Source organism: Dermacentor albipictus, chromosome 3 (assembly GCF_038994185.2).
Source record: "Dermacentor albipictus isolate Rhodes 1998 colony chromosome 3, USDA_Dalb.pri_finalv2, whole genome shotgun sequence".
NCBI lineage: Eukaryota > Metazoa > Arthropoda > Arachnida > Ixodida > Ixodidae > Dermacentor > Dermacentor albipictus.
In genome coordinates, this window is record NC_091823.1 from 159,541,372 (window position 1) to 159,561,709 (window position 20,338).

General features: G+C 48.6%; 1 protein-coding gene across 3 annotated transcripts in view; it reads left to right on the forward strand.

Moving 5' to 3' along the window:
* LOC135908689 (serine-rich adhesin for platelets-like) overlaps positions 1-20,056 on the forward strand; it is a 46,301-nt gene extending 26,245 nt beyond the window's left edge. Inside the window, exons 1-6 of one of the 3 annotated variants that reach the window (XM_065440547.1) lie at positions 2,000-2,058; positions 3,424-3,469; positions 4,121-4,353; positions 4,931-6,174; positions 10,002-10,274; positions 17,334-20,056. In XM_065440547.1, coding sequence (XP_065296619.1) covers positions 3,468-3,469; positions 4,121-4,353; positions 4,931-6,174; positions 10,002-10,274; positions 17,334-17,921 — 2,340 coding nt within the window. In that variant the 5' untranslated portion in view covers positions 2,000-2,058; positions 3,424-3,467 and the 3' untranslated portion in view covers positions 17,922-20,056. Of the gene's footprint in view, positions 1-1,999; positions 2,059-3,423; positions 3,470-4,120; positions 4,354-4,930; positions 6,175-10,001; positions 10,275-17,333 lie in introns of those variants that run through there. The other 2 variants (XM_065440545.2, XM_065440546.2) reach the window with 2 other exon arrangements.
* The last annotated feature ends 282 nt before the right edge of the window (positions 20,057-20,338 follow it).

The window sequence follows — 20,338 nt, forward strand, 5'->3', positions numbered from 1 at the left end:
TGACTGTCGATCTTGAACTCTTCTTCCCTTCCCAGGCTATTAAGAATTATCTTTGCCCCCTGCATCTTAATTTGCAACCCCATTTATACAGTTTCTCTGTTAAGGTCCTCAATAATTTGTTGCAATTTGTCCCCAGTGTTGCTGAGCAGAAAATTATCATCGGCGAACTGAAGGTTGTTGATCGGCCGTTGATCCTCACTCCTAAGCCTTCCCAGTGTAATATTTCTTCCAAGGATGCAGGATTGGAGAGATTGTGACTCCATGCCGGACCCCTTTCTTTATAGGTATCTTTCTATTTCTCTTGTGAAGAATCAAGGTACCTGTGGTATCTGCAGATATATTCCAAGATATTCACGTATGCCTACTGTACTCTTTGATTGCGTAATGCCTGCATGACTGCTAGTATCTCTACTGAATCAAATGCCTTTTCATAATCTATGAAAGTCATATAAAGAGGTTGATTGTACTCTACAGATTTCTCGATTAGTCGATTGCTGGCATAGATGCATTTGGTCCATTCCAGAGTATCGCTTCCGGAAGCAAGCCTGTTCTCTTCGTTAACAGAAGTGTTGCCCTTGTTCCATTGGAAATTATCTTGGTGAATATTTTACGCAATACTGAAAGTGAGCTAATGTGGCTATATTTTTTTCAGTTCTTTATTGTCTCCCTTTTTGTGGATTGCTATAATTTTGGCATTCTTACAGTTCTCGGGAATCCTTGACGTCGTGAGACATTTCGTATAAAGTGCCGTAAGCTTTTCAAGCATATCTGCTCCATATTTCATTAAATTGACTGGTATTTCATCTTCTCCTGCCGCTTTTCTCCGGTTGATGTCTTGCAAGGCGCTTCTAACTTCATCGTTAGCGATAGAAGGAGCCTCTCTATCCTGTTAATTACTACTTCCAATGGAGATAACGTGGTTGCTCTCGGTACCATACATTTCAATATAGAATTCTTCCGCTACTTTTACCATATCTTCCATGTTGCTGATAATGTAACCCTGCTTATCTTTCAGTGAATACATCTTGGCTTGTCCTACGCCATGTTTTCTTCTCACTTTTTTTATGCTGCGTCAATTTTTACTGCTTACTCAGTATTTCTCACGTCATAGTTACGAAAATACCTTACTCTTTCCTGGTTGATCCGTTTTGACGCTTCTGCGAATACTTTATGATCTCTTGAGTTGGACACTCATTCTTTGTCGTCTCTTTATTAGGTCCTTCGTTACTTGGGAGAGCTTACCTATTAGTTGCCTTACCTCTCACTTCAATCGCTGCTTCGGAAGCCAGCCTAGTTAAGGCGGTTTCATTGATCACCTGTACGTAATCTTCATATCACCAGTCCGAATTGTTCTGCTTTTACATTTGCGGCGTCAAGGTTGGCCTGTTTCTGCTCGACTAATTTTACTCTTTGCCTCTTTGTATTAAGGTAAATCGTAGACAGGACTAACCTATAATCACTGCAGTTTGCCTTAACTAACACTTCTACACTGGCAAAGGAATATCAAATGACAAGGCCAAGATTTCTTTGTTACTGGGCGTGTACAGAAAGCGAGCTTCGAAGAACCGCAGTTCAGTTCTTCGAGTGCGGCTTATATATCTTATATTGTGATTCTCCTTTCTTGACAAGGTAAGCAGAATAAACCCTGTTTCTATTCGTCACAAATTTCCAATTTACGGTACTAGTGGGGCTAAATATGCAAACTTTCTGCTCATCCATTTATCGTGTATTCATTCATTAGCCGGCTTCTGGGCTCCGATGTCAGCCTGGTTACTGGATTGCCACATATACTCAGAGCGCACAAGGTTATCGCGATCAAAATTGTCAGACCGGGGCCCAAGTTTGAAGCAAAATTATGGAGAAGGAGGAGGAGGAGCAGGAAGTAAACTTTATTGCTTTAGACAGAATAATTCAGTGGTCGGGCCGGATGTCTTCATCTTCTATTGGCTGATGACGATCTCCGGCCTGCATGGTTGGCGCCCCTATTCCAGGGCACCACTGAGCGTGGCTGCTCGTCGGGCATGATCCACCAGCCTCTGGATCCACCACCGCTGGAGAGTACGCTCTTACACTGTTCCGCACTCAGATTTTCTATTTTGTGGAATGCCTTATTCGTATTGCACTCCCATGTGATGTGATAAAGCGTGGATATTGCGCCACACCACGGGCATGTGTCCCTGTATTGACTTGGGAACATTTTGCATAGCATATGTGAATTTGGGAAAGCTCCTGTCTGCAGCTTTCGCGAGTAAACTGCCTGTTGTTGAGTGAGTGTATTGTGAGGCGGGGGATATCTGATCCTCGTCCCTCTATGGTAACTTAGTATGTCAGAGTACGTTGGGATCACTTTCATGAAGTCCTCAGGATCTCTGTTTAGGTACGCTCGGTTTGTATGCTCGCGAGCGATCCTATCAACCCTTTGGGTGCCCTCAATCTCAGTGTGCCCTGGTACCCAAAAGATGGTGTGTTCTGGGAATGTGGGTGCAGACCAATCAACGCTGCACACACACCATAAACCTACTCAAGCAAGCGACGGCACAGGTGGCACGTATGATCACCCGCATCTCGCAAAAAAGAAGCGGCATGAAGGAGGAAGATATAGTCAAGTTGGCTAAGAGCCTCATAATCAGCCGGATTACGTACGCCCTCCCTTATTACAACGCAAACAAAGGCGAACGAGACCAGGCCGACGCCATCATAAGGAAAGCATACAAAACACCGCTTCACCTGCCGGCCAACACCTCGACAGAGAAGCTGCTGGCCCTCGGACTCCACGACACGTTCGAGGAGCTCAAAGAAGCACAATTAGGGTCGCAGCTACTCAGACTCTAGCAGTCTACCATGGGCAGAAAGCTCCTAAAAAAACTGGGGAACAAAGAAATTGAAAGGGAAGAACAAAGAACGGCAAACCTACCCGATGAGTATAGCAATACCATCAAGGTAGGGTCCCTGCCAAGAAACATGGACCCGAATTTACACACAGCCAGGCGGAACGCTAGGGCGAAATATGTAGAAAAATACCTAGCAACCAAGGCGAACACGGTATACACGGACGCCGCGGTATATCCTCGAGAACGAAGGGAAACAGAACAAAGAGTCGTCGCGGCAGTAATAAACTCGGACTATAGGAAAATCGCTTGCACGTCGGCACGGGATTGTACGGTAACCGAGGGAGAGGAAATGGCTGTAGCTCTAGCAGCTGTGGAGGGCTACCGCACAAGTATATCCCTTATAATTCTAAGACTCCGAGGAAGCATGCCGAAACTGCGTTAACGGCAGAATCTGTCAAAAAGCGCTCCAAATCTTCCTCCGCGCTGGCCAACAGAATAAACAATTATGGAACAAACAGAATAATGGCTTTTGTTTACCGCATGTGCATCGCTGGTCTGAATGGAGTATCCCGTATCTCTTCTTTATTGGCAGCAGTCCTAGTTTGATTTGAAAGAAAGCCTGAAGAGCGGGTCGTAATGTAAGTATGCTCGCATAACGAATTTTGCAAAAAGGTAATGTCACCCAGCAGTCGCGTGCGTCTTGATATTATCACGTTGGAGTGATAGTAAGGAATACAATAGCAAAACTGTCGATCACGAAACCAACTTATTTTTATTGGGTGAACCTGAGCTCACCAAAGCAGGGGACGCCCGAATCACAGTGAAAGCTGCGATCACACTCGGCGATGGTCGAAGTTTGATCTACGGCTGAGATGCGTCGACTATTATACGTAGATCAATGATCCCTTTAGCGTAATCACTGGTGCCCGTGTAAGTTCTCAAACGTACTACACCAGTATGCCCTTCGTACACAGAATGTGATTACACAAAGTTGGGCAACAAGAGAGACAACTGATACAATCATCGATAATACCCGAGAAACTTCCGATACACAAGGGCGCGTCTTGCGCTGAGCGACAACCTTCAACATTTATGAGCTGGCGAAATGCATCACCGGATAAGGATAAACGCGCAACTCAGTATCAACTCAAGTACGTGCATGCCACTTAGTTTTGATGTGCCGTAACGAAGGCTGTTCCCGCATACAATAACGCAGTAGTTTTTATACTATTCATTTTTATCGTCATAATGTTGTCGTGCTCTCTCCCTTCGGCCCTCTTTCTATCCAGGATGCTCCCTCGCTCCAAGTCCCGCTGGGGTTCCACTTCCGGCGAAGAAGGGTGCTCGGCACAAGTGCCACCTTCGCGGAAGCTTGGTCCTGCTGAGGCTTGCGCAATGCAAACCCCGCCGCACTTACGGTGGTTACCATTGCGCCAAAACTCACCTGCGAGACCCCTGCCCATTCGTCGAATTCGCATGCCATCTGCCCAAGGAGCAGGTGGTCTACCATTACTATCAACACGTAGGTTCGACAGATCCATGCGCTTTACCCGCTCATGCAGTTTCACAGATTGATATTCTGAAGGAAATTCTGAGATCTTGTGATTGTACGTGGCACCATTAACGGTTAGGGTGTATCTGACTTTAAATGTAAATGTAAGGCCTTATGCTAATCTTTATTTCTTATGCTAAACTCGCGTGCAATAGCAAATTTATTATTATTGTCAGCCTTTTCAATTATTTCGTCGCTACTTTAGATTATTCGACAATATTTAAGGCCACTTAAAGGAATGCCACACTGAAATAAACAGTTTCACGAATCAGAGAGTGATCTTAGTGCACATGCAAGAACCACGTGTAAAAATAATCAAAACCCATGATATCGGTGTCCCTCATACACCAAGTACCTTTCGGTAGGTAAAACCGAGTGAACCTATCAAATATAGCGTATTTGATTTGGAGTACGCTGCTGCATGGCTATAACTTAGGAACTGTGGCAATTCATACTTGAAATTTGTGATTACACAAAGCACAAAATTTTGTTTGTGCCCCATCAGAACTTCTAAACAGCTCCCTGTGTATTGCTTGCATGCAACCAGGACCGACCACTCCTGCGGTACCTAGCACGCCTGAGTTCACCTCCAGCGTCGATTCCGTGGTGATCGCGTCATCAGTTGAGGGGGCATTTCCAACATCCTCCCAAACGGACGAGTGGAAAATGGAGAAGGCTAGTAGGCCCGATTCTGGTTCTGGTAACGTAATCTCGTCCAGCAGCGATGACGTCGCCGACGTGCACGTGCCACACAAGGGCTCGACGACTCCAGCGCCAAGAATTAGCCTGCTGCCCGCATCTGTAAGACTGCTGCCTTTCAAGAGCATCGCGAGCACGCACTCTCTGAGCATTAAATGGGGCACCAACATCTCGAGCAGCTCTTCCTCGAAACGCGACACCGCAGCGCGCGAGAAACCGTTGAAGTCGGCCATGATTCCGGGAAAAGCAGTGCTGCCAGACGACGATGACAGTGAAGTGCCTTTGGTACTGGCAGGCTCCCGCCGACAAAGGAGTGTGGCTTTCGCCGTGGACGGGAAGCAGGAGGGAGACCAGTCTAGCTTGCGGTCAGAGGCCTCAGAGGACAAGGAACAAAGCTCAATAGCAGTCGGGGCACTGCGGCTTTCGCAGAGTGTCCGGCCCGACGCTAAGCTGAGCCCTGATGACTCGACATCCGAGGCGACTGAGGAGGTGATCGCCACCACAAAGAAAAGTTCCTCCACAACTGCACCTTCTCCCTCTAGCGAAGCCGATCCGCCGGAACATCGAGCTACATTAGAGGACCGTGGAGCCGAACGTCCTTCGAAGCCTATGACACTACCTGATGTATCTTCACAGAATGAAGTGCTCCCCAGACCAGGTGGCGTCGTTCCAGGTAGCAGTCATCAGACCGAAGATGGGGGGCACTCTGGCACTCCGGCAGGCTGCGAAGGTATGGACCACTTGGAACCAGGGGCTTCACCAGCGGTTATCGCGGGCAGCCCTCTGCTGAGTCCTATGCCTCCGCTTCCGTTAATACGTCGACGATTCGACATTGGATGCACAAGAACGTCGGGGAAACTAAATGGCAGCGAGACCACAAGTGTCTTGCTGGATAATCCTGCAGGAAGCGTCAAGTCTTTCGCTCATACTGACAGAGAAGAGCCTTCGGTTCGTAAGGTGAACACTGATGCCGATAACACCAGTGGTGTGACGCTTCAGTATTTGCAAGGCATCAGCGTGCAAGAAACTCCTGGTGACGATGGATCTGGGTTAGCAGTCGGAGACTTGCCTGACATCATTCCTAGCATCAAGGTTAGCCCGAGTACCTCCGTGCTTCTTGAAACATGGTCTTGCGCCAGCTCTCGCGCCGACGCATTAACACTACGCCGAGAGTTAACGCGCCTGCAGCTTGCATAAATTCGCTTCTGTAGCTTACAATTGCATGTCAAAAACATATAGGGGTATAGACAAATAGGCGTAGCATAAAGGCGTTCGGGTTTGCGCGTGCTTTGCACATACGCTGGCTCATGAAATGTCGATGGCATCAGCATACTCGTGCATTGGTTGATTGTTAGGCTTGAAACTTTTATCGACGGCCTAGTGATTTGTGAAAAACGAGTGCTCGCTTGCCCAAGCGTCTCTTGCGGTATCCTCTCGTAATGCCACTTTATCGAGATAAATCTCGAAAGTCACTTGTCCTCTAAAGTTTTCAAACGAATTTCTGCCGTAATGTCATTCATGCGTCCACACTTTGAAAGTTAAAGAATGCAGGATGAATGTTCCACAAAAAAGTCATCTTCCATCAGTCACGCGAGTGTCATCCTTTTCATACGCGAGCCGATTATCGTCGTTTATTCGCCAATCCCGAGTCTATGCCTGCGTATTGTGTGATTAACCCTGTCGGCGCTCTCCTGATAAATGCTTCTACCTCAGGACCATGCCGCCTTAATAGAAAAGACGCAGTCAGCCTTCACGTGCCACCCCTCTGTGCAAGCATATGATTGTTAACCGTCTCCGCTGGTGACCCCGTGCGAAAGTTCCCAGCAGGGCGTTTCAACGTGCTGCTACGTGTACTGTACACGCTGCTGCAACGTTTCTCCGCGTTTTGTGCGAAAGCTTTTGTAGCGAGATCTCTTCTTCAGTGTTCGCGCTTCCTTCTGCTACTTGTTGAGCACGCCTGTCCACAGCCCGTGTGTTCTTTCGTATTAAAGTACACACACACCGCTTCTCTCCATGCATGTGAGACGCAACAAAAACGTTTTTTTAAGAGCGGAAAGAAGACGAAGAGGTGTAGTGTACCTTTTATACGAGGACTCCCTCCTTTTACCTCAGCTTGAGTGGCTACGGGTTAGATTATTTAAACGCTCTGTCTTCGCTGGAAACTAAACCTGGGGCGCCTATAACTTAAAACTATTCCAGCTATTTCTATTTCATTTCTGCAATCAGCCCTTAACGATTCCTCAAACATCTTTCGGGCCACCCCCATTAGGCCTGTCTATCGCACGACGTCACAAAAAGTGCGAAAACTACTAATCTGCTATAACGAGTACACACTAATTATGCACGACTACACTTAGAACGACAAAGCTGAGCTAGTTAGTAAGGATTCATTATGCAAAAAAGAGGTCAGGTGTGCAGACAGGCACAAGAGTAGAGAAGTGGACAACACGAACGCCGCAAAGCAAGCACACTTAGCAAAGGAAAAAATTACCGACGATTACGTTACTTCCTAATGCGAAATTTGAGCGCAGCAAATAAGCTGTTTCACCTTTTCGATAGATTGAGGCAAAGAAATAGAGCAACACATGTATGCGCTATCACAGAATTTTTTTTTTATTTTTCACACGTATTCCTTTAACAAAGACTCCACTAACAGTTCTTGACAGTCATGAAGGAAGCTTTGTGGTCGGAGAAATAGACTGATATATGTTCGACTTGGTACACCAATGCTTGATTCTCAAAGACGAGATCTATACAAGTGCCTCGCGAGGTTGTCACAGCCGTGGGACGCGTTACGAGTGAGAGGAACGGGATGTTCTCCCGCATAAGTGTTAGGAAATTGCTGTTTGTCTTTATGTCAACATTAAAGTCCCCCACTACTAACATCGGTGTGGATCGATGGACGGTTAATGCGAGTTGCAGGAAGCGCACGACGTCTTTCGTGAGTGCGGTAGCGGACTCACGAAAGCGGTATCAGTCGGTCGCTGCTAGCGCTGGGGGGATGAAAGGGGGGCGGAGCTGGTTACGAGGCCGACGATAACGCCGACGAGACGCGAAACCCAGGAACGGACGCCAAAGAGCCATTTGTGTAGCCAGCCCACCTCCACAGTCTCTCCTCCTCCCTTCCATCATCCTCCCTCGCCCGGAGAGCCGACAGCGCGCATGCGCGGCGGCGGAGCAGATTCGTCGGCGAGCTGGTTAAGAGGCCGACGACGACGCGAAACCCAGGAACGGTCGCCAAAGAGCCATTTGTGTAGCCAGCCCTCCTAGACAGTCTCTCCTCCTCCCTTCCATCATCCTCCCTCGCCCGGAGAGCCGACAGCGCGCATGCGCGGCGGCGGAGCAGCAGATTCGTCGGCGAGCTGGTTACGAGGCCGACGCCGACGACGACGACAACGCCGACGACGACGACAACGCCGACGACGACGACGACGCGAAACCCAGGAACGGACGCCAAAGAGCTGCGCTCTAAAATAATTAGTCCCGGTTCTACGCCTTTTCGCCATTAGCCGTGCTTTTCGCCATTAGCCGTGCTTAATCGGTCGAAAATTTTCGGACTACACCCACTCCGCCTGTCTGTCACTCGACGTCACAAAACCACGAAAACTAACCAGGCCCAAGTGACGTTTACGCATTAAAGGTGCATTACTGTGCCGAACAAAACTGAATTCATTTCGGAATAGCCAGAGGCTGCCCTTTGCGAAAGGAATAGATGATGTCTACCCACCAACCACTCTTGCACTGGCTACTCGGAGCTTCCCAGGAGAATGGATCTATCTGTGTATAAGAAAAAAAATTGTGCGGCAGTATAGCGTCGTCGAACCTTTTCATCATGTGCAAAACGTCCTTCTCACAACTCTTCTTCGCTGAGGACTCATTTTAGGCGGCATTTTTTACGTCCGTTGCATGCCGTCGCGATTTTCGACAAGCCACCGCAGCCTAAGGGGAAGCAGGCCACTCTCAGACGCCTCTTATCCGGTTATCTACTTACACTGCGCTAACTCGGCCCTACCGAAACCCTCTCCACTTCTGCGTGTTCATCGCCTCCTGTCAGCAAATTAGATAAAATAGCCAGTCAATATAGGCAATGCTATTCGCTTTGAACGCAAACAAAAGCGATCTACAATCGAGTAAACTGTTTGACTGGGCTATTCAAACAACGCTGCGGGTCACCACTCGATGGTGAATTGGAATAAAGATATATTAGAATAGCTTTACGTTATAGCGTTCTTCAGTTGCATAATGCTTAGCTTACGTTGAATTTTAAAAATATATCTATTATTCCCGATTTTCCACTTGGGCAACTTATTTTCATTTATGAGAAATAACACTATTTAGCCTAAAGGCTAGACTATCACGATTTCAAGGACTACTAAAATGAAGAGAAGCTTTCAACGCTTATACTGGCTTCATGAAAAGCATTGATGCCATTGTGATCGTGTTTTTGACTTGCTCAAAAGAGGAGAAACAGTTCAGTATGAGGTGGGATGTAGAAAATGTGCACACTCGTTTTGTTGTCATTGTCGTCATTGGCCTCCCTGTTATTTTTATCGTTGCTCCACGTTTGGTTGGCTCGTTCATGTCATCAGCACAGCTCAGCAAAAGCCAACCACTTCTAGACGTGACCTACTGCAGTAATAGTGCTGGCACTCGCCTTATCCCGGATAAAATGTGCACAAATGTGGTTTGTAGTTTTATACGTTATTGCGCATTCATACAGGTGTCTTGAAATAGATATCAGAACTAGAACCGCAGGGCTGTTGCAAACCAAGCAAAGTTTATCCTTACATAAGCATTTTTGTACGTCGGCCTACCTGAGGCACAAATTATAGCCAAATCACTGCAATAAGCCAGTACTGTCAACTCAAGTTGAAGACCTCAGCACGTCCTTACGCCGTTTTACGCCCTGCTGCTATCAGGTGACGTCGCCGAGTGGCTTCGAAGGGCGCCTGGACAGTGTGGTACTGTGGGAACCTGGACACGTCGATGACCTCTGGAGGCGGGAAACCCTGGCGTCAGCTTCGGGATCTTTCACTGCCGTCGAGAACGGGTCCGTCGAGAGCGTGATGTCCACTCGAGGTTCATCCGAGATGGCTGGAGTGCCGTTCGGGGCTACCCTTTTCTACAGCGAACTACAAAGCCAAGGCTGGCCTCCTGCCTCCTCCATGAGCACCTGGGGGTCTTTCGAAAAGGTGAAACTCTTCAAACTCAGTGCTGGGGTGCGCACGTTGAAACAGCCATTCCGGAACAGTCGTGTACACGGCGCTCCTACCGGGGATTTCAGCGAATGCTTTCAAAAATTTTTAAAGGCTGCCTGGGGCAGATACCACAATACTAGTTCATCTGCTGGACTACACGAAGAGGTGGACATTACTTGCTGAAAAAGTTGAGATGCATCACCGACTAATTAAGGAAAATTCACTAATGAAATTCCTAATAACCTTATAGCCTATGTTGAAATTTACGTAGTCTAGCAGTGGCGTTCGCCAGGCACATCCACTTGGAACGAATTCTCTGGTTGACACTAGTTTCGAAAAATTAATTCCTGAACTTAGTAGATAAATGCATTGGCGGTCTAGTTACTTTTGTGCTTCACTGCATAAGACGATGTTTCGTTAACAAAGTAAATCAGCGGGAACATGTTGTACGCTTTTAATACGACGCCTCCAAAGGCGGTAAAAGAAAGTATAACAGTTTTCATATAGCTTGGTTTTCAGGAACACACTTAAATTTTTTTTACTAAACATCTCTCCTAACATATCCCACGTTATAGACTGTGTAATTGTGTCGTTCTTCCAGAAAACCGTGAAAATACGCCTCTAATAATTTTTAGCGCATCTAGTAGCAATGACAGCTTGGTTACAAGAACATGTCTCAGCAGAGTTACCTAATCGCCATACCTTCTAATTGGCATTGTTTCATTCATTAATCACAGTAGCTGAACGACGAGTGTCACAAACAGCGTGCGCCAGAGAAGGGCGACCGTGTTTTATGTTACCCGACAGCGAATCAGCAAGCACGAGCAGTCACTAAACGAGCTGCACTAGAACATGCAAAGATTCAGCTGCACTGAGTGTTTCGTCACACAATATATATATATATTGCTACGGGGTCGTATTCCCACTGACGAAGAGCCGCGCAAGAAGAAGACAAAGACGACGATTTGGAAGCTAGCGCGGGCTGTTGCCTCTTGGTCAACTGCGGCGTATTGCCTTGTAAATATACTTGTAAATAGCTTTTCGTCGGTGTCTTCCTACGTAACATATTTGGTGGAGGTGGACGTTCCCTGTACCTCGTCACGGAGCTTCGCAGTGGACGGTCCGTCGAGCCTACCTTCATGGCTCCCGGCGACGCAAACCCGACTCCACCGGCTCCGACACCTGCTGCCACTTCGACGACCTACATCACCCTCTCCACTCCCCGTGATCCTGGCGTATTCTCGGCAAAAGATGGGGAAGACGTCGAGGACTGGATCAGTCTTTACGAACACGTCAGCCGCAATAACCGGTGGGACCCAACTATCATGCTCGCCAACGTCGTCTTTTACCTCGGTGGCACCCCTCGAGTTTGGTATCGGACGCACGAAGATGAGCTGACCAGTTGGGATTCGCTTAAGCAAAAGCTTCGAGACTTGTTCGGCAACCCCTACGGTCACCAACTTGCCGCGCAGAAGGCGCTTTCCGGTCGTGTGCAGACGTCAACGGAGCCCTACGTCACGTACATTCAGGACGTCTTGGCTCTATGCCGCAAAGTTGACGCACACATGACTGAGTCCGACAAGGTATCCCACATCCTCAAAGGCATTGCCGATGACGCCTTCAACTTGCTCGTGTTTAACAACGTCGCGACGGTGGATGCAGTTATAAAAGAGTGCCGCCGCCTGGAATTCGCTAAAAGCCGACGTATCGACCAACAGTTTGCCCGTCTGTCCAACACCCCAGCGACATCTTCCTGTGCCGACGCTCCTCGTCCCAACAACACTGGCGATGTTACCAGGATTGTCCGGCGTGAGATCGAGGCCGCCTATCCGGCTGCGTTCGACTCCAGCCCCTCCAATGCACCTGCAGTCACTGTTTCCCTGATCCAGGCAGTTGTCCGCCAGGAGTTCGCCAACATGGGTATTCACACCATCTGCTCGGCGCATCGCCCTGATCCCCACCCGGCATCTTCGATTCCACCCCGTTCCGCACCTTCTTACCCACCACGTTTCCGCAACCCCTCTGAATGGCGCACTGCAGACGACAAGCCAATTTGTTTTCACTGCCACCGAATTGGGCACATTTCTCGGCACTGCCGCAGTCGCTGGAGTTCCCTGAACCAGTCTACATATACTGCCTACTCTCGCCCCCCAGGTGGCCTTTCTCGTCCCTATGCTGCCCGCCCAGATAATGCCGCCACCGATTCTCCTGCGCCGAACCGCCCCTATCCTCGTTCGCCTTCGCCCCAACGACGACAATCTCGCTATCCCCAGCCCCGTCGTTCCTATTCGCCGACTCCCTTCGGACGCCGCTCCCAGCCGGAAAACTAGACGATGCAGCGCCTCGAGGTGACGCTGCATTGCTCCCTACGCCGCCAAATCCTCTCCTGACGTTGCCCACCCATCTGAACCTTCTTGACGTGCAAGTCGACGGTGTTCCTGTATCAGCTCTCATAGACACTGGGGCGCATTTGTCGGTAATGAGCGCGGATCTTCGTAACCGGCTGAGGAAAATAATCACGCCCGCCACGACGCCTGTTGTCCGTGTCGCCGATGGCGGAACAGCCCCCGTTATTGGTATGTGTGCCGCCCGCGTCTCCTTCGCCGATCGCTCCACTACCGTGCTATTCACAGTCATCGCTCACTGTCCCCACGACATCATTCTCGGCCTCGACTTCCTCTCCGCACATTCTGCTCTCATTGATTGCTCCGCCAGTACTCTCCGCCTCGACCTGCCTGTTCTGGATCCCGCTGAAGAACACCTTCCTCGCCTCAGTTCCGTCGACTTCGTTCGCTTGCCACCTTCGGCACTGACTTACGTTGACTTCGTGTCATCCCCACCAGTGCCCGACGGTCACTACATCGCGGCTCCTATGCAAGACGTCCTCCTTACCCACGGGATCGCACTACCTCATACTATTTTATCTATTACGGCGAATTGCGTCTGCCTGCCAGTGGTCAATTTTGCCTTGACGACACAAGTGCTGCCACGCGGGATGTCTCTGGCCCAACTTTGCTCATTCGAGGATCACTCTGTAGCATCGATTTCAATAGACGACAATTCAACCGATCCTCCTCTACCATCGCAGTCGGCGACTTGTACCATCGCCAACTTACAGAAAATGATTGCACCCGACATGCCGTCCGAGCACGCTCGTGCGCTCTACCGCGTTCTGATTTCCTACCAAGATATTTTTGACTTTAACGATCGTCCTTTGGCCCAAACAACAGCTGTTAAACATCGCATTAATACCGGAGATGCCCCTCCTATTCATCGCCGCCCGTATCGAGTATCACCGGCTGAGCGTCAAGTGATTCACACCGAGGTTCGCAAAATGCTTGCCAAGAACATTATTGAACCATCATGTAGTCCATGGTCCATGTAGTCCATATATATATATATATATATATATATATATATATATATATATATATATATATATATATATATATATATATATATAGATAGATATAATGCACACGTGGGTCCATTTCATTTATACTTTTATTTATTATTGCATTCTGGGGCTAAGTCCTGCGCAGGTGGCAATGGCTAAGAGCTGTAAGACTCTTCCCGTTTGGTCCCCGTGATGTTCTTGTCTTCACAAAGTACCTAACTAGGCTTCTTCAGAAAATGCCTCCTCTTGCGTGTGCTTGGAAGCGCTTTGTGCGAATGTGTGTTTGTGTGTGCGTGTTTGTATGTGTGTTACACGATACTATGTGCTTTCCACTAGGAAGCCCAAAGTAACGTGCCTCCAGTGCCGGGAAGTCGCGTTGCCGAAGCTTGAGCAAGCTTTTACTGTTATTTTTCACTTGTTTATTTACTACATGCAGAACGCAACAAAAAAGATTGCTTTCGCGCCGCACATTATTTCAGTGTTTCACTTCGCAATCCTGTTTTCAAGCACAGCCAGTAGTACCACTCTACTTTCGCATAAGCTAGGCTTGAGCCAGAATGCTGCAAGAGTGATTGCACAATCAAAGTATTCATTACTTCCACGTGAACTATGACTACCCCTTTAGAAGGGTACTCTTGTAGGGAAGTTGATGAAGCACGTTGAAAATGACAAGTACAGTAATAGGGATCAAGCATTAAATGCCCGTCCGGTCCGGTTTGTTGTCAGTTTAATCCTATGTATTGCTCTTATCGTTTTCCTAACGGGCACATCAGCATGTGGCTAGTGCTACTAAAAAGATAAAAGTTGTAAATCAAAGAAATAGGATGCGAACCAGGTCCGGGCTCCACTTTCTTGACTTGTCGGCTCCTCATCGTTGTGCGCTGGTCATCCAGCTTGTAAATTGAAGCGTACCTGTGACAACCTTTCTTCGCGGCAATCAATGAGTGGTTTTAAGTTTGTTCCTCCAAGGCAGAGACTGGTTTCGCTCAAGAGACACTTGTGTTTCCAATTACTAGCGAGAAGTGGAACTTTGTATAAGTCAGAATTACAGCCCTTGTGGGTGGCCGCAGGCGCCTTGCTGCATTACTCATATTTCGTGAAGCTAAGGACACATAAGCAGTAAGTGTCAAGGTTCAGCGATGAATATAGTGCGAGAGATCAATCCTTGCGTAATTTCTTTCAAAAGCTCTTCTCTTTCAGCAGCCGCAGACATATCGCTAATTTGTCACCATTTCTGACCACTTCTTCCTCTGCCATTGCGTCTTCCTAGGGACCACCGCTGTCCTTACCTACTGCAGATTCGTTTTTGAGAATGCTATAACCTCCCATTACTGGGCGTCGACTCATTGAAAGTATGAAACAATACTCGTGGTATGGCATCTCCCTTATCGTATGGATGCTTTAATAATGTAGATTTGGAAAGTGGCAGTCATTTATTTCATGCATTTTGTAATAAGGAACATGAGCAGGATAGAGCTTTTGCATTACTTAGCGAGGCCGCTTGCTCAAGCTTCTCTTATTCTTGCACCGATGGTGTTCTAGGAAAAGCGAGGCTTCCTTCTTCTGGATGTCTGGGGAAGTGGGTACCAATCTACCGTACTGTAGATAGCACAAGGACACTCACACTTTCTTCTCCATTGTCGAGTGAGCGAAATGTGAAAGTCCATGAATGCTGTGCACTTCCTGCTTCCTGTTTTAGCTTTAGCATGCTTCTTGTCATATGCAAGGCGCCGCATTCGCTGAGTAGGGTCCATATTGAGAGGAAGTGGCCTGCCATCGGTGAGAGCCGTGATTTCCCACGGTGGTGTGTTGTTGGGCAAAAGGGGCATTGTGTGGACGTCATACCCGAGGAGCATGAGTGTGTGTTGCCCGGCATTTGTGGCGCGAAGTATTGTCTCTTGTGTATAGATGTGCATGTCTACGAGCTCGGACGGGTTGTTGAGTTTGCTATAACTTTCAAGCGCTTCGAGGCTTGTGTACTTTTGGAGTCCAGTTACAATACGTTTGGCTTTGTTAAGTAACCGGTTGAGCACGTGCATCTGTGTACGGTTGACTGGATGATACGGCCGCCCGTACATGATACGGGAGACAAGAAAAGCTTGAGGGAATTGCCGCATTTCACGTTCGTTTACTCCACGGGTGCGGGTAGAGATTCTGCGTAAAGCGTGCAGGATTTGTTTGCTGGTCTTCGTAACGCGTTGGAACCAAGTGCTCGCTGTGCAGTTCGCGTCTAGGTGCATACCGAGTATTCGGATAGTAGATTTCCGTGTGATGGGTTGGTCACCGATTTACAGTTTAAAAAACTACTTTTTTTCCTCTTTTCCGAGGAAAATGAATGCCACCATGAATGACGACAAACTCTGTTTTGTCTGGGACAGTGTGTAAACCCGTTTCCGTGGCATAGGCGTGAATAATGTCGAGAGCTCTTTGTAAAACGTCCTCCTGCTCCCCGATGCACCCTTGATGCGTCCACACGGTGACGTCATCGACGTACACCGCGTGTTTCAGGCCCGGTACGTCGGCAAGGCGCTTTGGTAGCTGGTGCATAGCTATATTAAACAGGGTCACTGAAATAACCGAGCCCTGGGGGACGCCTACGTGGTTGGTTCGTATGGCACTGGCGTCGTGACGAACTTGGACTTCGTAGCTTCGCTCTTCAAGGAAACCCGCTATGAAGTTGTACATCTTCCCTCTAATGCCAAGGGCACGTGCTTTGATCATGATGGTGTTATGTGGGACGGCATCAAATGCCTTGCGTATATCCACTGCGACCACGGCTCGTGGGTGCATCGAATTAGAGTCGAGGACGTCCTGTTGGAGGCGGACTAGCACATCCTGTGTTGATAGCCCACGGCGAAATCCATACAGTGTAGGAGCCAAAAGGTCGCGATCTTCAAGGTACCACATCAAGCGTGTGTTGACCATGCTCTCCATTACTTTACAGACACACGAGGTCAAACAGATCGGATGGAGGTTGGATAAGGTATGTGGGGGTTTACCAGGCTTCGGAATGGGCTTGACCACCAAAATCTTCCAAGTGAAGGGCAGTATCCCGGTATCCCATACTCGATTAAATTCTTCGAAAAGAGCGTGCTTGTACTCAAGGGGCAGATTGCATAGATGAGCCACGCCCGCCTCATCGACCCCTGGAGCACTACGTACGTTAGCACGCTGCAAGGCGTGCCCCAGCTCGATCATGGGGAAGGGGCTGTTAAGTGGTTCACTATCTTCAGAATGTGCATCCTTCTGGTATGTGGTGTCTGTTGGGCGAGACGTCTGCAGAAAAAACATTTCAGTGGCCTGTTAGGCAAGTTCCTGAGCGCTGATGCCTTCGCGGAGGGCCACACGAGCCGCGCTGTTGTTGGTCTTGCACTGGCCTCCGGTTGTGGACGCCTCCGCGCAGCAACTATTGCTGTTCCTCAGCGTTTCGCTTTTGCCTGAGGGTGTTCTCTTGGCCGGTCCTTCACCCTGAATCGCTAAAGTTTATTATTACTCCATTTTCCCAACTAGACGTTATAATTTCCTTAAAAGTGGCCTTTGGAGTTGAATCAAAGTTACTTGGTTGTCGGTATTCGTCATTTCTTTAGTTTTGTGGTAACGATAGCTGTCGTACTGTGCACTCCGAAAGGCCTCATGGTGAACATCTATGTTTCCAGGTACCCTTCACAGAAGGAAGTGACGTACAAGTGGCCGCGGACTTTGCTGAGCCTACGATGCAGTCGGCCTCGTCCACTGAACAACCGGATCCTGCATGCATGCCGACATGGTATTCGGTGGATAAACTTCAGCCATCATCGCGAACCGGCACCCTTACTTCACAGACCTCTGCTCGACCTACACCAATGAAGCGGTCTGTGAGGTTTCGCAGAACGGAATCCAACCAGCTGCAGGCGGTGAGCCAATGTGATAGTCAAGAAGAGACGCCATTTTTGTTTTCTCACACGCCATCGTTGCGCGAAGCGGAGACCGTCATTACGAAGCTCGTAGAGTCTGAAGTGGTCTTTGAAAGAAAGCGTAGTGTGACTTCTGAGCCTGAAGATGTGGTTGACATTAGGCTTGAGGATTCTGCCAATGTGCTGCTTCAAGAAGCGCCTTCAGAATTCCCTGAGCCATCAGAGTGGCCCCATGGTGCTAGCGGCAGTAAGATTAATGCTGCTGACACCAGCGAGTCCTCATCTATTAGCAAAAAACACACGACAGAGCACAGCTCGGTGTCAGATTCCAGCCAACTAGAATGCGCCTAGGCTCTGCCGCTAGGCGGCAGTTTTCAGAACCGCTACCGAATCAGCGATTGGCCATTGTACGATATTTGAATGCTGATAAAAGTACCGGTCGAAGCTTCTCACCGGTTTCTGATTTAACGATTCCGATGGAGGTAGAAGACGCTTGCTCGGGCGAAACCCGGCTTTCGTGGTCCTCGCCTGCGCTGGTTGTTTCAGTATGCGAAGACGTGGGCCACTCTCTGCAGCTTGAATACGTTGACCTTAATTCGCTAGTGAAGGCATCACCGAACTATGCGAGTCTTCGTCATGCGTCTTTGAGCGCGATGGGAACAGAGGGCTCAAGAGAGGCGTGTTACGCTGCCGAACCTCAGTGGTCAGCTCTGGACGGTAGCCAAGGACAGGCTGAGTGCTTGCAGCACCTGCAGTTGGACCCGCCTGGCGACCTGAAAGTAGCGCCATCGCCTCTACCACGCACGCTCATGAGTGTCCTCGGTCCCAAGGCAGTCCACGAGGGTGACCGCTGTTCAACCAGCGTAGAACTCGAGGACGCGTCGCAGACTGCCCGACATGTCCCGCGAACAGGGTTCGAAGTGCTTTCTACTCGACATCTGCGTCTGGAGTGTTCTGGCAATATAAAAGCGTCTGCCTCAACGGAAGCAACACCTACAAAACCGTTTTCGTTGAGGTCGCGTAGTAACGAGCATACTAAAAGGGGCTTCGCCAGCGAAACTTACATCGCCTTGGAGCCCTTGAACGATGTACTTCAAGAAGCACAATGTCCACCTTCTTATCCGCAACCGACCATCACGTTTGCGCCCGTGGCCACGTCTACTAGCACGGCGTTTGTGGTATCTACCATAGCTGGTAGCTCGTCGAGCAGCGATTCACTTCTTTCCTCCACCATCTGCCGCCTACCAGACGCCTGCGCGGCGAACAACGACGTGTGTCCATCTGATCTTACGTCCGTGACACCAAAAGTAAAGGCTGTACAACTTCCTTACTTGGGACGCCACTCGGTTTCCAGTGAAACGATTTCTTCGTCAATCCGCGCAAAGGCAAAAAGTTGGCAGCCGGTTTGGACCTTCAAGAATGTCGGGCACGAAAAGGAGACAGTCGGAGCACACAGTCGACGAGACTGCTTCAGCGTCGAAGTACTGTCTTCATATACTGCATGGCCTCGTCTTCATGAGCAGCCAGAGCCGTCGACATCCTTCTCTGTGCTCGAATCACTGGGGCCGCTTTCGCCGAGCAGCGAGCGCACTACTACAGGGGAGTCTGCAGTGCTGCTGGACGAAAATGGCAAGCATGACGGCGGTATGCTTAGGTCGTGCGTCAGGGACCGAGCCATTGAAGCCTGCGCCAGCATGCCTTTCTCAGGAGAGCAGCTGGTCTCATTGCATGTGGAGCGGCGTTCATGCTCGTGCGAACGGCCGGGCCCATGCAAAGACGACCACACGGCCCCGGTTCAGCAACCCTGACTGCTCTTAACTTTTGCCAGGCAGCTCCACGAATTGGAGCACAGTGAATTTGCTACTTCAGTGAGTCACGGTCAACGTAGGAATACAGCACCAACATTCATACTAGACGTTGTATTTACATGGTACCACTGCAAACAGTGAAATTTTTTATGCGAATGTTGTTTAGCTTCTATGCCACATGGCGCAAGACGGCAATCAATTGTCGACCAGCCTAATATACAATGCAAACATCTATACTGTTCCGTTATTTCCGACGGAAGTCCCAGCGGTGTTAGTGTGTGGTTCCTCTCGGTTTCACATTGCCCATGACTTTCAGTTTTATTTACATGCCATAAAATTCTCAGAGGAGAATCACAGAATGCGACATATGTCTCCGAAGTCAATAATGTGGCACCTGGTATTAGAGTCACGCCTACTGATTCTTGGGCCGGTCGCAAGCACTTTCACAAGTACTGTTTGTATCGCTGGTAAGCCACGCCGCTGCTTTTCGAGCTGCTCGTCACACAGGTGGCATGTGTTGTCGTTTTTGTAAATTCCGGACTCCCAACAACTATAGCTGTGTCAAAAATAGCGGTGAAGAGAAGTTTGAGACAATTTACGCCGCATTTATTTTTGCGATGAGCAATCTAGCATGTGTTATAAGGAGCGTAAATATACGCAATACATTTTATGTTTTAATGATTATTGTGATGAACCTACCGCTACGGCCACCAAATGATTAGCGTTTGTTTATCAACATTGTTGAACGAAATGCACCGAGAGAGTTGTCTCGATTGATCTGTTCTGATTTAAAAGAAAGTACACGAAATATTTGTATGACGGGTTGTGTTGCCGTGACAAGCTCATCTTCACTTTTGCTTCGTCTCTATCATAGCTGTTTCAAAAAGCTGTATAAAATCTTTCCATCATCATTAGTTTATGTCGTCTCTACGTCACTTTTGTGTCTTTTTCTATGATTTT